The sequence below is a fragment of the Barbus barbus genome (genome assembly GCF_936440315.1).
Source record: "Barbus barbus genome assembly, chromosome: 50".
Lineage (NCBI taxonomy): Eukaryota > Metazoa > Chordata > Actinopteri > Cypriniformes > Cyprinidae > Barbus > Barbus barbus.
The window spans coordinates 17,246,064-17,262,676 of record NC_136728.1 but is presented as its reverse complement, the minus strand read 5'-3'; the positions used below and the strand labels follow the sequence as shown (position 1 = coordinate 17,262,676).

Here is a 16,613-nt window from a genome sequence, read left to right as displayed (position 1 = left end):
CTGAGGATTTTCATAATCTGTCCCAGAAAGAAACAGACACAGAACTTCAGAGCTGAACTCAAGGTTTTATTTAACAAGCTCAATTCAGTGGCACATGCACACACCTGTTCGGTGGTAAGAGCCGTGCACATGGTGCAGATGGCCTCTGCATCGTCCTGGCTCTTCTTTTTGATCTGCAGAAGCTGAGCCGCCTGAATCAGAGGCTCCAGAGACTCACGCGCTCCACTGCCCTGAAGATCTTTATCCAGCAGCCACTCCTCCAACTGACATACATTATACCTTATAAGAAGAAAACAATTATAAATAAAAAATGTATATACAATGTGTATATCTATAAAAATGAATTTAAGAATTTATAGAAATTTTATAGAATTATTTGTAATTTTTATAATATATAAAAATTTAAATGTATATAATTGTATTTATAATAAATATATATATATATATTAAAAAAATTGCATTTATATTTATACAAAATTATAATTTTGTATAAAAAGAGTAAACATGACACAAATATGTACAAAAATAAAACACTCCACAGAAATGCTATTTTATGGAATTATTTTTTAAATAATTTTTAGAAGTTTAAAAAAAGTTATTTAAAAGTTTTAGTTATTTTAGATAAACAAAATTAAATCATCCACACACACAGGCTTATTTACTGGTATAAAATGGTATGAATCTTTTTTTCCCCTAAATTATGATAAAAAAATTCTCACCCACACTACTCTATTTAAAAACATTAAGAAATGACTCACCTGCACAGACATTATGAATAATATATATAGCCTCTAGTGGTCAGTACCTGATCTGCAGGCCTTTACTCCAGGAGCACATGTCCTTGTGGAGAAGTAGGTTGTTGAGTGTGACAGAGCAGATGACGTAGAACTGCTGTTTGATGACCTGTCGGACCAGATCGGTGTCGTTGCCGTGCTGAAGCAGCGTGTAATAAAACACATCCAGCTGCTTCAGAATGGACTCCAGCGAGTGAGAGCTTTCCTCATGGACACTAGAAGTACGCTTCCTCATTCCTGTGGGCTTCACACCCATAATGGTCTCCTGCTCCAACATGGCTGGTGCTAGAATGAGGAAAAGAGGGAATGATCAAGCAGAGAGTGTATATAAAATATTAAAATATTTTTAATCATAGCATGCAGCGTTACCAATCAAGGGGTGTAAAATGTTTTCTATGACCCTGATGAGCTGCTGGTAGATCTGAATAGCCAGATCACTCAGAACCTGCCGGTACTCTGACAGGTCAAAGTTTGTCAGACAGTGTTTGTTCTGTTGAGGCGTGTTGTGCTTTGTGTACGCCTAAAAGAGGTCAGGAAGAAATAAAATAATAGGTTAGCATTCATACAGCAGTAAGTAATTAAAGGGGTCATATGATGCGATTTCAAGTTTTCCTTTCTCTTTGGAGTGTTACAAGCTGTTTGTGCATAGAGAAGATCCCTGAAGTTGCAAAAACTAAAGTCTCAAAACCAAAGAGATATTCTTTATAAAAGTTAAGACTCGACCATGCCCCCCTAAAACGGCTCATTCAAACACGTCCCCACATGTCTACGTCACTGTGTGGGAAGATTTGCAAAACACAGCCCAAATGTTTATGCAAAGAAAGAGGGTGTAATATTTATTCTCGCTGTAGTACTGTTGCTGCTGCCGGCGCCATGTCCTGGAAACGCTGTTGTTTGGGCTTCCAAAAGAGGACACAACTAGAAATCAGTGGTTAAGTTGTATTTATAACACTGTTCCAGATCAGTTCAACCCAAATATTAGAGTGTGTGCAGCGCATTTCTATAAAGTGGGGCAATTCCAACTTTGTAAGGACAGTCTGACGCTTCTGACTCACAATGTGAAAGTAAGTTTTCTTATTTAAAGAATTTGCCACTGACTATTCAAACGTGAGTTTTGAGCAGTGTAGAGTAGCACTTGTTTGTGGTTTCTCCGATCACAAATGCAGACATGGTAATGTTTACGCGGTGCGATGCAACATGACGCGTAAAAAGACAGTATAAGTCAATATAATCAGTAATTATCACTGGATGCAACAAATGCCTCATTTATAATGGGTTTTATTGTTTTTGTGTCGCCGGCGCTAGGACACGGCATCACAATACGGTAAGGGGCGTAACATTTCCGTCACACGCTTGAGGTATTTGGCCAGCTATCTAGTGCGTTGTGATTGACCGATCAGAGCACGTGTCGCTTCTCAGAACGATGAGCTTTGTAAAAATCAACGCGTTTCAGAAAGGCGGAGCATAGAGGAGCAACAATAACGTACAGTATGTGGAAAATAATGTCTTTTTAACCTTAAACTGCATAAGCACATTGCATTACAACAAATACACAAAATAATGTTATTTTTAGCAACGTCATATGACCCCTTTAAAAATATAACAAAAACATGCAGAGGCACTGTCCCAAAGCTTTCTTCCTACTCTCAACATGTGCAGCTTGCTTCTTCACAAAGCTAAAGGTTTTACAAAGGTTTTAGTATCTTTTTGATCAGAATCCTCTAATTTAGCATCTCAAATAACTCAACTGAAATTTACCAGTAACTGACACAAACACTGATTTGTCGCAATGCATTCTGGGATTGCATTTCTTGTGAAGGACTTGTTTGGTCAGGATGAGATATTTAATAAATGCTGCTGCCATTTTTCTGCTACTAATTTTTATGGAAAAATCTTCATGCTAGGAGTGCAATACTGATTCCTAAAATGCTGTCTATGTAGGCAGAGCACTAGGGTTTGAAACGCAGCACACAGCCTACCTCCTCTCCACTGTACTGCCTCAGGCAATGTAAAAAGCGACAGGTGTTTGCCAACCAGAAGGAAATGGTTTCAAAATCTCCACGTTTCTGCAAAGATAAGTTATTATATTACTTGCAGAAAGTTCACAGCATGTTTTGCCAGATGTTTAATTGAAATAATCTGGACAACATTTTTCCTATTAAGATGGTTCACTATTATCTCAGTGACTTTGTATTCCAACATTTCCTGACCGAGAGAGTCTCTCACCTTCAGCACGTTCTTGATGGTGTAGATGGAAGAGTTCAGCAGGGTGGAGACCCGCTGGTCATCGTTGGCGTAGTCGGCATGCCGCAGACACATGAAGAGAATGTAAGCAGGCAGACCTGGGACCAGATTCACCGCCACACCTCGGGGTTTGAGCTCTGTGGATGAATGTCCAAATCACTCTTTTCAATGGAACACAAGCTACAGCCTACAGCAAAGAAATTCAGTGTCCATTTGTTCAATTTTCCTTTCATCTAAGAATTGGTGAATGCAAAAGTATGTATCTATATACATTTGTATTTTTTAATGTCTCTGATGACATTAATGCTGTTCAGATCACCTGTGATGAGTATCTTGAACAGTTTGCTCTCATCTTCTCTCCTGTACTCCAGCATGCCCTGGAAATCCCTTTCTTTGCGAACGATGCTGACTGTGCGACCAGCCATGTTCTCTGGAGAGGACTGCTCGATATGAACACCTGCTGCCACCACCAAAATATTATTAATACTTTCCAAATAAAAATAATCTTGGGATGCTACTCCTACAGAATGTCATGTGACAATTCATCTACGAATTAATTTAAAGCATACACCTCACATTTTGAAAGTTTTTAAGATAAAAATAAAGATGAATTCAGTGTCCTAACTTGAATGATCGTATTAATATTTTGTATTTAAAATGAGAAATTATTACCCTCAGCCTCCCCAAACTTTTTAATGTATATTTTCAGGTGTTTCTTTAGTTTGCGGATCATTTTGTCCTGTTTCCCCATCTGCTCCAAGAGGTCCTAGAATTTACAGAAATCATCTTAATACAGAATAATGTTTACTATGATATATTGCAAAGTATATTTGTCATTGTTACCATATTTTGTTGCGTGAGGCGACTGATCTCGTGCTGCAGGCTTGCTTGTATTCGAGCATCTTGCGGTAGCTCCAAGCTGTCTGACAGAATCTGCTGCTGCTGATCAAGCTCCGCCCTTAACTGTTGAAGCTCCGCCTTCAAACCCTCCACCTCCTTCTCGTGGGACTGTCCCTGAGTTTGCAGCTGAGACTCTAGAATCCTGAGAATATCATCCAAGATATTTAGATACAAGCCACTATTATTTTAGTTTCACTGATATACTATTAGTTTTTGTTAATATTTTGAATTCAATTTTATTTTTAGATCTTATAGTTTTCATTTTAATTTTGATTAAAGTTTTAATAATTTTGTTGTGTTTTTGTCATTTTTATTAGTCTATATAAGTTTCACTAAGTTTTAATTTATTTTAGTTTGCTTTGTTTTTAATTATTTTAGTACTTAAACTAAAAGAAAATGAGAAATGTCAGCAAACAGCAGACAAAGTAAAATATATAAAAGCTTATTTTATTTCAGCTAACATTTATCTTACTGTTTTTCTATTGTTTTAGTTGATGATAACCCTGAACTAAACCCTTTTAGTGCATATGAAATGATTTTCTTAATCTTTATTTTATTTTTATTTTTACAGTTTCCTTCTACACAAATTATGTGTTTTCATTAATATTAAGTAAAAAAAAAAAAAAAATCACCACAATTCATGCTATTTTCCCTAAAGGGGGCATTCAGCCCCTTTGTTTACCAACAAAGACGTTTCCAATAAAAAGAAAAAGGTTTTGGATGGTGTGTGCAAATTACTGTATGTGAGTGAGTGTCTTTGTACATTAAATCTATTTTATTTGACCTGTTAGTTTTCTTCAGGCTCTCATAAGCCATCCAGAGTTCTCCATCTTCATTGAGCTCATGAAGGTCCAGTGTGGGAGATCTGAGAGAGAAAGAGTCATGAGTAACTTCCATTATATTGACGTAAGCATGTTACAGCGTGAACATGGGTATGATGACTGTAAATACAAAGTTCGGATATATAAAAGATGCTGTACCTGCTTGAGTCACCTGAATCTCCTTCAGTTCCTGTTTCCTGAAAAAGAAATGTCCATATATATGAATTACAAATAATGTGATAAATTATATTTGAATATATGAAAGCTGAATAAATAAGCTTTCCATTGATGTATGGTTTGTTATGATAGGACAATATTTAGCCGAGATATAACTATTTGAATATCTGGAATCTGAGGGTGCAAAGAAATCAAAATAATGAGAAAATCACCTTTAAATTGGTCAAAATTAAGTTCTTAGCTATGCATATTACTAATCAAAAATTCGGCTGAGATATATTTATGGTAAGAAATTCACTAAATATCTTCATGGAACATGATCTTTACTTAATACCCTAATGATTTTTGGCATAAAAGAAAAATGGATAATTTTGACCCATACAATTTATTTTTGGCTATTGCTACAAATATACCCCAGCGACTTAAGACAAATGGAATGTCAAAAATCTGAAAAAAGTTTGTACACTACCTTATATTTAAACGCCTCGTGGTTGACCAGTTGAGAGCGCAAAATGAGCACTTCCTCCTTTCGCATTTCAAGCTCTTCAGTGGTGGAGTTGAGCTGTTCGAGGATCACATTATATGCCCGACCTCCAGGGGACGCCACCTTTGACCCCGACCCCTTACTGAGGGACTGACGGAGCTCCTGCAGATCTTTCTTCAGCTTCTTATTGTCAGACTCCAGCTCCTGACGCTGTGAGCAGATCACAAAACACACACACATAAATTTTTCTCTGAATGCATGAAACACAAAAGACAAGAGTTTAATGTGTAAAAATAGTGTGTTGTGGTACCTTCAGAGCCTCGTAGTCTCTCTCAGCCCCTAACACTTTCCGACAATCTTCCAGTTCCTGAAAACACAGAGAAAGAACATGCATGATTTCCAGTACACGATAACAGAATTTCATTTTTGGAACCGTTTTGGTCCTTACTTTATTTTGTTCCAGTTGTAGCTGCTCTTCTTTGATGTCCATCTCACCCTGCAGGTCCATCTTCTCCTTCTCCAGCTCAGCGACTCTCCTCTGCAGCTTCAGCAGCAGGGACACATCAGCTGCAATCTGCCCAGCATCCTACACACACCAAAAACAACCGTCATAACAGAAAATCTAGGAGAAACTCGGGAGTCACACAGCCTTTGGAAACGGACCTCTCTTTCCATTGAGCTGACCTCTGACCCTGTGAGCACAGAGCTGTGGATGCTATCTGATTGGTTACTGCTGTAGCCAGAGTCGGCTCTGTTATGACCAGGTTTAGAGAGCTCCTTTTTAGAGAGATTGGTAACACAAAATATGTTACAATATTAAAAATTTGAAAATGCCATTGTATTAGAAAAGTGGTAGGTAAACAGTTTTCTTACCACAGCTACCTCTTTTTCTGATCTCAGATCAGCGTAGCGCTCCTCCAGCTTCAGATGCTCAGTCAGAAGGTTCTGGTAACGGAAGCGTTCCTCATTCAGCTGTGCTTGCAGGTGCTCTGTGACCTCCTCATGGGCCAACTCTGACTTCTCTGTTTAAGACAATGCAGATGATAACTGCTACATGACTTTCTTGGTATGTAAATCCAGTTTCGTACACTGATAACCACTATATAAAAACTTGGCAGATAAACAGATCCACAGGTCAAGTAACTAACAGTGAGATGAATAGGACTGCTAAAGAGTAACTTCCTCCACAAGGAATACAGATACTCTTGCCCAAGCCCTCACCAACCACAATAGTATTACTAGTTAAAAGGTTGGAGCTTTCCTGAGCCAAGTCAAAACAGCGTGAATCCACCTTTTATCTGCTGCTCCTGTTCCTGGATCAGTCTGTTCATCTCGTCTTTCTCACTCTTCAGCAGTGAGTTCTTCTCATTCAGTTCAGCAACCATCTGCAGACAGCAGTTAGATGATTGATCACAGAGTTTCTCTCATCTACAACACATCTGCTTTTGTTAAAACTGCTCTAATTGTTAAAGCTTAGCAGTATTTAGAAGACACCAACATTGGATTAGAATATGGGTAACAAACTTAGTGTTGTAGAAGTATCTATACCTATATATCTATATCTTATATATCTATATATCTATATATATAAAAATAAGAGGGTTTTTTTGGTCTATAAATTATGATATTAAAATTCTATACCATCATTTATTGACCAAAAAACCCTCATGTGTATATATATATAAAATTTACTTATTTACATATATATACACATATACATACATGTATATACATATACATATTTATATATAAAAGAGGGGTTTTTTTGGTCAATAAATTATGATATTACAATTCTATACTATTCTAAGTAAATAATTAAGAAAAAATATATAAATTTTGAGAATAAATAAAAAATAAAACCTCTTTAAAAAAAAAAACAAATAAATAAAACCTCTTTGTTCTTCTCCAGCTCCTGACGGACCAATTCCAGCTCCTCCTGTAATGATGTCACCAGGTCTCCACGGTGACGGGTCTCCTCTTCTGCCTCTTGAAGAGTCTTGAGCTGCAGGTGCAACTTCTCCAACTCCGTGGCACTGTGGCTCTCCATTTGTCTAATTTGCTCGGAAAGCTCTCGGTTGTCCTTGTGCTAATGATACATTCAAACATTCTGTAATTCAAACACGGATTCCTCCCTAGATATCAAAACAGATGAAGATAAAAGAAGAAGATACCTGCTCATCCAGTTTCCTCTGCAGCTGCATGATCTTGTTCTCCATGCCGAAGTTGAGCTTCTTGTAGTACTCGACCGATCTGGCTTCAATTTTGAGTTTCTTGAGCTCTCGACGGGCCAGCATCCTGCGCACACAACACTGCAGATACACCACAGCCCGCTTGATGCGACGGAAACGCCAGCGGGCCAGGAAGCCACGCACCCAGCGCTGGATCAGTAAAGCCTTGCGCTCACACACCAACTGTAAAAGAACACAAGATGACAAGCTCTATTAAAGTTGCTTTCATCCCCAATCCAACATGAAACAGCATTCACACACAACCCATTCTACTACTGTAATGTGACATATTCCCGACTGAAACGGTGAAAAGTGTAGGGAGAACTTGATTAGTGAATCATGGGCAGACATACTAAAATGGTACTGGTTATAAATAAGGTTATTTCATGTAAGTTTTTGAGCTAGAAATTTCATAAAACCAAAATTAAACTAATTTTTGGCAGTTTCAAATTGAAGAAAACTTCAGTGACAAAAAAGCCAAATTTGTATCTACAATTATATAAATGTAGTGAAGAATTTTCTCTATGTTAAGAAATAACTGTTACTCATTCCTGAAAACCAATTTTTTTTTGCCTCTTGCACATTTTTAAATTTGTAATTACAAGCCAAGATAATTAACTGCTCTGTTATACCAACAAAAACCTTACAAACGTACCCGTTTGTACTCCAGTCTGGCTGTATAGCCACGCAGTAACCTCTGAATGAGAACCGCTGCTGCTTTCTGTCGCAGAAACTCTCTCCTGGCTGCCCACATGCGTGTGTACTTCTGGAAGATCACTGCGGCCCGTGTTCTTCTCAGTGTCTTGTACAAGCTAAACGAGGGGAGATAAAACACATTGTTAGTTTAGTTTCCAACCTGTAACTGACTTACAAATCCTCTCAGTTTACACTTGGCTCATTTCACAAAAATGTAAATCTACAAACTACATGAGCATGACCAACCATCGAGCCTGGTGTCCTCTTGTGCATCTCTGCAAGGTAATGGCCGCTTGGCGAATACGCAGGTATTTCTTGCGGGCGAGCCAGCACCGGATGGTTTTTTGGATGTGGATGCAGGCCGTACGGAGTTTGTCAGCCCTCAGCTTTTCCAGGTAAGCCACCTGTCCAGCCCGGAAGAAGATCTTTGTTTTTCCAAACTGGTATTTATCTTTGTTCTGCAGAGGGGGGACAAAGTAGCATTAGACTGTTTAAAATCTTAAACCAACCTAAACTGGTTTGTAGGTGTCTGAGCATGGTCATTGCTGGTCTTTTAGCTGGTTTTGAGGGGTTTTGGGCACTTTTTGATTGAGAGATAAGCTTAAACCAGCTTAGACCATCTTAAACCAGTCTAGTTATTTTTAACCAGGTAGTTATTTTTTGCAGGACACATGCTCTTTGTTTAGAGAAAGTACAAAAACGTCTGCTTATGTTTACAAAGAGAAGTGCGATACCTGCACAAGTCGTTCTAGAACACTCTGGCAGGTCAACTTCCTGTCTGAGAGGATTTCTTTCTGCCTCATTAGAACACGGTAGCGGCTGAAGAACTCTTGATAAGTCCACCTGACCAGAGGGAGGCAAAGATGTATTAAAATACAAACAGATTCCAAATCAGCTAAGGCATTTAGAGCTGGGTTATCAGAACTATTTTTTTTTGCAAATCTAAAGTAGTTTTAAACTTGAATGAATAAGATTAATGTATTCTGTTGTAAGATCACCAGTTCAAAAATTTTTGATTGGTTCTTTTGAGTTAATCACATCTGATTGGTTCCTTTGAATTTGTCACAGCCAATCAGATTCTAAGCGGAAGGGACACTGGGAAGACAGGAGAGTTATTGAATTAGCACCTGGAAGGGAAGCCTGCGGCTGAGATGCGAATAGTCTCGAGGACTCCACACGCTCTGAGCTGCTGAACGGCTCGGTGGGGGTCCATCCTACAGACAGAAAGAGAAGACACTATAGTGACCCATATTACATAATGGTGGATTATCTCTGAACTCGGCTTACTGACATGAAGGGGGCTTTAACGTCGTTTGGTTTGATGCAGCGCACATAGTGTGGGGTGGTGGCGTTCAGTGTGTCCATAAGCAGGTGCAGAGAGTTCCGGAACTTAAAACGGGAGGAATAAAAGCATCAGACAAACAACACTGTGATTTTCTGTGAAAAAAATCTGGGTGGATAATATCTGTTTTAATAGAGCACAGCAGCGACCGCCCACTTTTCCATATTTTCAGCAGCCTTGGTTATGGAAGCATTTTTCCCATTCATGTTCTCCATGATTTATAGAAGAATATATATGAAATTTAGCATATGAAAATTGGGGTACAAAAAAGGTACAAGACAATCAAGAGTGAGACAATGAACTACAATTCGATAATGCATTGCTAATGATATAACGGAATCAAATACACTGAAACGATAAAACTGCAAATTTATTATCATTGACTTTAAGAACAAATAAAAAAAAAAATCCTTTAGAAAGTTTGGAGCCAGTAAGTGTTTTTTCGTCAAACAAGTCTCTTATGCTCATCAAGGGTGCATGTTTATTTGATCAAAAATACAGTAAACACAGTAATATTGTAAAACTGTATTATTAAACATAATTTTTCTTTTAGGATGTAATTTTAAGATGTAATTTAATATGCTGGTTTGGTGCTCAATAGACATTTCTTATTATCAAGGTAGAAAACAGTGATACATTTCTTCAGGATTCTTTCATGAATAGAAAGTTCAAAAGAACAGCATTTATGTGAAACAGAAGTTGTTGTTTTTTTAAAATCTCACCCAAATATTTGAATATATTTCACTATTCAGCCGTTTTATTGTTGTTTTTTTAATATAACATCTGACCTCACAGTCAGTCTGTCTTAAAAGGTTTATGGTTATTGGTATAATCAATTAATGGAAATAAATAGGGTTTTATTTTCAGAGCCTTACTGTATCAACAGTTCAGAGGAGAATGAATTACAGTGATGGATCTTGGCTTTGTTGGTCAACTCTAACCTGCAGTCCAACCGATTTCTTGTGCTCCCTAAAAGACTGGGTGGACCGTCCAACCTTGGCACGACCAGATGGTGCTGTGGTGCTCGGAGCTGCAGGTGTTTCCTCATCCTGGAAGAGCTCAACCAGTAAGGCAAACTGTGAGAAAACAAGAGAGCCTTTATAACAGAGCGATATGCTACTTGTGCCAATTACACTCTAGACCAGTGGTTCTCAACTGGTTACTTGCATTTAACAGTAATCCATGACCAATCCATGTTTTGGGTTGCAACCCACCAGAGCAAAAATCCTCTCTAAGAATCCAAGATGTTCATGAACCGAACAGCAGGTGGCAATACTTAACTCAAGATGCGTTGAATCATAACTCTATTTTTGAGTCACTGAGTGAGGGAGTAGAGAATAACATTTCGCAAGCTCAAACACGTTCCTGGTTCTTATTTCGACTGTGCAGAACACAGGACGCTGTATTTCTGTGCCAGAAAAATGTTAGTGAGCTATGCTGAGGTGAACACACCTTACTGGCCTTCAGCACATTAATTTGTTCTTCATTGACTGTGTCTTTATTTTTATCCAGAAATCCATCACACTGGTATTCAACCTAAAACAGAAATCAAGAGAGATAAAATGGGATGGAGTCTTAGGAATTCCTGTATGACCACATAATAAATGTATACTTTTCCTCCATGTACCTTGTCTGCAAAGTGCAGTATGATGAAGGCTTTGTTAGACATGCGCGGCTTCTCAAAGTGAGAGCTTTTCTTTAGGTGAGTGTTGTACAGCTTTTGCGCCCATGATTCATCTGAACCTTTTGGCATCTGAAAGCATCAAATCAAAGGAATTTAAGAAGATAATCACAAAAAAATTGCTTATATTTATGGTTTAATAATGGTTTTTACAGTGCATTCTTCATCTAAAAGATCTAACAAGCCCATCTTGGCCTCGATCAGGTTGATGCACGGCTGGTTGTCGTAGAAATCGATGAGCGTCCATGGTATCTGCTCCTTCATGTACTCCTCCTGCTCCAGTTTGAACACGTGCTGGAGGGAAATGCTTTCTGTGAGTCGGGATGTGCTTGGACATGACTGATAATTTTGTGAATTCTGGAGCAGCTGACACATGTTTGAAAATGCTGACCATGTTAAACTGCTGCTGGAGCTTCTCGTTGGCGTAGTTGATGCAGAACTGCTCGAAGCTGTTCACCTCGAACGTCTCAAACCTGGGCACAACAGTTCACCTCATTTTCCTGCAACTGTATTTGTTCATCAATAAAAAATGAAGATGAAATAATAGCACCTCACCCACCCATAGATGTCTAGGACACCGATGAAAGAGTGCGGTTTGGAGGAAGTGCTCAGGGCCTTGTTGACCTGGCCGACGATCCATGAGAAGAGCTTGGCGTAAATGTGTTTTGCAAGAGCGTCACGGCCGTTTATGGCCTCCAATTGGGTAACAGGCTTGTTTAGAGTTTCTGTGGCGGTCTTGAGTTTTTTATGGCACAGCCAGTGAGCCATGGACTCGTATGACACCTCAGTGAGGTCACAAAACACTGCCAGGTGGCCGCTTTCATCCTGGACACAGTGCGGACAACATAGTGTGGAATCGATGTATGAACATGCAAAATGCTTATTAAAGAAACCATACATTCTTGCGTACTCAATGCGACTTACAGAGGTGCAACAACTAGATGATCCTCTCTCCTTCACCTCCACATTCCCCAGATGAAGAATGGCTGACAGGATTTGGAATAAACCCATTTGGTGTGCCTCAGTAATTCCTGGAATCAATCAGCAGAAACTGGCACGTTTGTGGTTGTACGACTACACTAAGAGTATGTGAAGAAGCATTAAAAGTGTTTATGTCATTAGATAAAAGAGCTTTATGTACTATGAAAATATAATTTAATTTCATCCATTTTTACACATTAACTATTGCTACTGGATATTCAGAAACCTGGTCAGTCTACTCACGGATAGGTAATAAGGATAAAATATGATAAATTAATTATAAGAAAAATAAAAATTAATACAAAAATAATGAAAAATAAATGAAATAAAATAAAATAGAATAAAATAAATATTAAAAAAAATAATAATTAAATAAAGAAAAGAAAAAAACTATAAAAATAAGTTTAAATAATAAAATAAACGTAATACAACACCATTAATAAAATGCAAAATAAAATAAAATAAATTATGTTACCCCTTCATCATTCTGATAGTTAGTTAAGACAATAAAAGAAGGACATATAGGACCATGGAGTACAAAACACCTCATGGGAACATGGAAAGGTAGGATATTCATACCCAGCAGTGAAAAGGCTTTCCTTGTGGCTTCCATCTCCTTCAGATCATTCACTCCCTCGATGATAGGGCTTCTGCCTTGGTTAGTGTAGGGAAAGTCATCAGCGCTACCTTAAGAGAAAGACTGGTTACTGAAGAAAAGGAGTCCACCCTGAGGGGAAGTGGTGAATAGATTTACTTATTACGAAATATCAGCTGTCAGTTGATTTAAAGCCTACAATAACATCTATAACCCATTATAAGATGCTTAGTAATGAAGATGCTAAAGGAAGACTTAATTATAAACACAATGCAGAGTGGGTATCATACCTAACTTGAGAGGTTCAAATTCAGGTAAATGGGCACAAGCACAGAGCTGATAGAAGATGTGATAGTTTCTCTCCTCACATGCCTAAAACAGGAAACTGAGCACTTTAGTGTAAGTCAAGTGATATTTCCACATGAATATATCAGATTTTATATTTATTTGATGTTAAAGCTACTGTTTTATATTACTGAAATCAATGGTGACTCTTTCAAACTCTTTAAATAAGTATGTAGTAGAGACGAATGAGCAAAGACCTGAAACACCACTCTAGACTTTTCCAGAAGGTACGTCCTCATGTTGGCTCCAATGATGTGGTGTTTCCTGTCAAATCCAATCTCAATGTACTTCCCAAAGCGACTGCTGTTGTCGTTTCTCGTTGTCTTGGCGTTTCCTATAGCCTACACACAGATGAAAACCTCAGTATGAGAAGTTTCTTGGAAGAGATCTAGATCTGTTTGGGAGTTTTACAGGTTTGCAGAAGCTAGCTAGTTAAAGACAGGTAGCTAAATGCAATCATACCTCCATGATGGGGCTGGACGCCAGCACTTTCTCCTCCACGCTGGACTCAGCAGAGGAGCCGCTGACTGTGGCGAAGTAACGCATGGCATATTTAGCAGAAACGGTCTTCCCTGCACCAGATTCCCCGCTCACAATGATGGACTGATTTTTCTCGTCTCTTACAGGAGGAAAAGGAGAAATTGCATTGTAATTGCCATAAATTATGGACATTTTTTTATATACACTCACACAGCATTATTGTTTGAATCTCTTACTTTTGCTAAAAGCTGTGTGCACATACCTGGCCATCTGTTTATAGGCCTCCTCTGACACGGCAAATATATGAGGGTCAATATCACCCATGTTCTGCCCACTGTAGGCATTGATGATATCTGATCCATATATTGAAAGACTTTCATATGGATTGATGGCAACCAGGATGATTCCTATTTTTATTTTAAAACAAATAAATTATTAGATTTTTAAAACTTCTGGGTTAAAGGTCAGACTGAATTACAACGCGTTTTCAGACTTTTTATAAAGTTTGCATACTGCATGCAAAACGGTCTAATCTAAGAACAGGAGTCCATAACTCAAAGTCTAATGAGCTGTGCAGTACATATGACAAGCTCTGCTAGGCCATATTTTATGATTCATATTCACTAGTAATATCTGCTGCACATGGGAGTTCCAAAGTCTACAAGTCAATGCTCAGAAAAATAAAATAAAATATGCAATTTAATTAAGTAATTTACAATTCAATTAAATAAATTCAACTTAAAATATGAAACTAACAGAAAATATATATATCAAACAGAAACAGACTTGTTTTCATAATGGCACTGAACTGAATAGAAAAGTCAATGCAGATCAATGCTCAGAAATAAAAATAATAATAATAAAAGTGAAATATTGAAATCAGATTACATAAAATAACAAAATTCATTCAATTCATTAATCTGAATTACATAACATTACAAATTGCAATTAAATAAAAAATAATAAGTAACTAACAGACTACAGATTGAACAGACTCATACTGCTTTCATCCTGACATTAAAGTGAATAGAAAAGTCTGAGCTATGAGGTTAATATATCTAATAAGCAATGTCAAAAACAACATTTTGATTACCGCAGTAGGTGTAGATGAGTTTGGAGTCTGTGAATCGGACCCGGAGGTTGTGCAGAACGGCCGGTTCATGGAGGTAACTGAGAGCCGTGAGGTCGTTCTCGCCCACAAGGATGTCCGGGTTACAAAGATGAGGCAGAACACCACTCTTTGGGTCCAACTTGTACTCAAATTCCTGCGAAAGGATGCTAGAGTTCAGCTGAAGCTACTAGAGTTAAAAATGCTCTTAAACTGAGTCTATTGCCTTGTCCTATAAACTTCCACAGTATATGCATTTATGTGTTTGTTTTTCCTGCCATGAGCTCTACTGTCTACAAGCGGTTCATTAACTTTTGTTAAACCCAGAATACTCCTTTAATGTAAAACAAGCTAATTCATCAGATGTACACACGCAGCTTATGTTGTGGGTAAAACATGCAAAAAGCTTTGTGTATCACTGACACACTTGCAGGAGATACATTTACGTCAGGAAAACCACAAGCTAAACTACAGATATTCGTCTTTGGCCTAGTAACTGCACACCAGTTAAATGTTACACCAGTTTTTACCAGTGAAAAAAAAACACAGAGGGAACCGCAATGGGTGCAGAAATATGCTGGAATTGGAATTCCACACCCATTATTTTTTCCACCCAGTCTGACTCAACTGTGCCTCAAACTTGACTCAGTGCTGACTCAAGCAGTCCTCAAAAGCTTTAAACCACCTGACCTGGTCAAATGTATGTCATGTTTTCCCTTCATACCCATGTTGGATGGGTAAACTGGATCTTAACCGATTACAAAACAGTTAAGTGAAAAACTTTGATACTCTCACCGACTCATCCTCCAGCTGGAGATGTAGGACAGTGTCTCCGGGCTTGTAGTCTTTGGTGAGCTCTGCTGATCTCCACACCTCTGTGGTGTCTGGGATCCAGACTCGAGCAAACTGCAAGCAATCAGTATCAAGTTACAATGAGTAGCATTATTTTTTAAATGCAATTCGAAGCACATATAAAATGGTTTAATGCATATAAATAATCAAATTAATACAGCATTTTATTATTTTATTACAATATTTTTGGTTTTCATTTTTTTTATCAATCAAACGTGATTGTTTTATCGATGCATTCATATTTAAAACAAGAATAACATATTACTTTTAGGTTTAATATTATGAAAATGTATAACTTATCTAAAATTAGAGCTGCAACTATATTTATATGTTTATTTTTGCTTTTCTTTCAACTTCGATGAAGCGTCTATATTGCTTTATCTGATCGCTTTATCACAGTTTAAACCAATTAAATATTATTTCTAGATTTAATATTATAAAATGGTCTAATTTACCTCGAATAACAGATGCAAACTAGATCAAAGTTATTTCCCCCCAACTTTAATCAAGCATGTTTTTCTTTCAACAATGCATTCATATTTTAAAATGTATTATTTGTTTGTTTGAATACTGTCCGTGGAATGTTTGATAATTAAACTAAAATATATTCTAATCAACTCTATTAGCCTTTTTAAAGTTCCCACAGTGCTGTAAAAAGGTGTTATAAAATGGTACAATGTTGCACATGTTTCCGCTGCTCAGATGAGAAAGTAGCGGGGTTTAAACACTCATACCTTCGAGTAAAGCTGCGGCGCTGCCATTGGGCTCTGCCTGGACTCCCGTTACTCCCGAAACATCACAACTCAGAAAACAGACATTGAGAAACGCCAAAGTTTCTGCAATCTCTTGTTGGCTGGTGGTGTGGAAGTGTGACAGCCGCCGGGG

The 16,613-nt window shown here is 37.8% G+C and overlaps 1 protein-coding gene across 1 annotated transcript in view; it reads right to left on the bottom strand.

The window, feature by feature from the left end:
• Positions 1–16,489, bottom strand: part of LOC306867928 (unconventional myosin-Va-like) — a gene marked incomplete at its 5' end in the record, with an annotated part of 18,031 nt that extends 1,542 nt beyond the window's left edge. The window contains 39 exons of the mRNA XM_079413881.1: positions 1–17; positions 105–279; positions 806–1,079; positions 1,164–1,314; positions 2,774–2,860; positions 3,021–3,175; positions 3,358–3,495; positions 3,711–3,804; positions 3,882–4,080; positions 4,723–4,803; positions 4,919–4,956; positions 5,406–5,630; positions 5,731–5,787; positions 5,869–6,006; positions 6,084–6,197; positions 6,294–6,442; positions 6,712–6,805; positions 7,312–7,506; positions 7,592–7,831; positions 8,304–8,460; positions 8,591–8,802; positions 9,079–9,187; positions 9,472–9,558; positions 9,636–9,733; positions 10,628–10,762; positions 11,139–11,222; positions 11,314–11,439; positions 11,521–11,661; positions 11,759–11,840; positions 11,927–12,192; positions 12,292–12,398; positions 12,928–13,035; positions 13,234–13,315; positions 13,486–13,629; positions 13,751–13,907; positions 14,031–14,175; positions 14,862–15,033; positions 15,672–15,782; positions 16,463–16,489. The exon at positions 1–17 is cut by the window's left edge and continues 64 nt beyond it. Coding sequence (XP_079270007.1) covers positions 1–17; positions 105–279; positions 806–1,079; positions 1,164–1,314; positions 2,774–2,860; positions 3,021–3,175; positions 3,358–3,495; positions 3,711–3,804; positions 3,882–4,080; positions 4,723–4,803; positions 4,919–4,956; positions 5,406–5,630; positions 5,731–5,787; positions 5,869–6,006; positions 6,084–6,197; positions 6,294–6,442; positions 6,712–6,805; positions 7,312–7,506; positions 7,592–7,831; positions 8,304–8,460; positions 8,591–8,802; positions 9,079–9,187; positions 9,472–9,558; positions 9,636–9,733; positions 10,628–10,762; positions 11,139–11,222; positions 11,314–11,439; positions 11,521–11,661; positions 11,759–11,840; positions 11,927–12,192; positions 12,292–12,398; positions 12,928–13,035; positions 13,234–13,315; positions 13,486–13,629; positions 13,751–13,907; positions 14,031–14,175; positions 14,862–15,033; positions 15,672–15,782; positions 16,463–16,489 — 5,171 coding nt within the window. The remainder of the gene's footprint in view (positions 18–104; positions 280–805; positions 1,080–1,163; positions 1,315–2,773; positions 2,861–3,020; positions 3,176–3,357; positions 3,496–3,710; positions 3,805–3,881; positions 4,081–4,722; positions 4,804–4,918; positions 4,957–5,405; positions 5,631–5,730; positions 5,788–5,868; positions 6,007–6,083; positions 6,198–6,293; positions 6,443–6,711; positions 6,806–7,311; positions 7,507–7,591; positions 7,832–8,303; positions 8,461–8,590; positions 8,803–9,078; positions 9,188–9,471; positions 9,559–9,635; positions 9,734–10,627; positions 10,763–11,138; positions 11,223–11,313; positions 11,440–11,520; positions 11,662–11,758; positions 11,841–11,926; positions 12,193–12,291; positions 12,399–12,927; positions 13,036–13,233; positions 13,316–13,485; positions 13,630–13,750; positions 13,908–14,030; positions 14,176–14,861; positions 15,034–15,671; positions 15,783–16,462) is intronic.
• Positions 16,490–16,613: the final 124 nt, after the last annotated feature.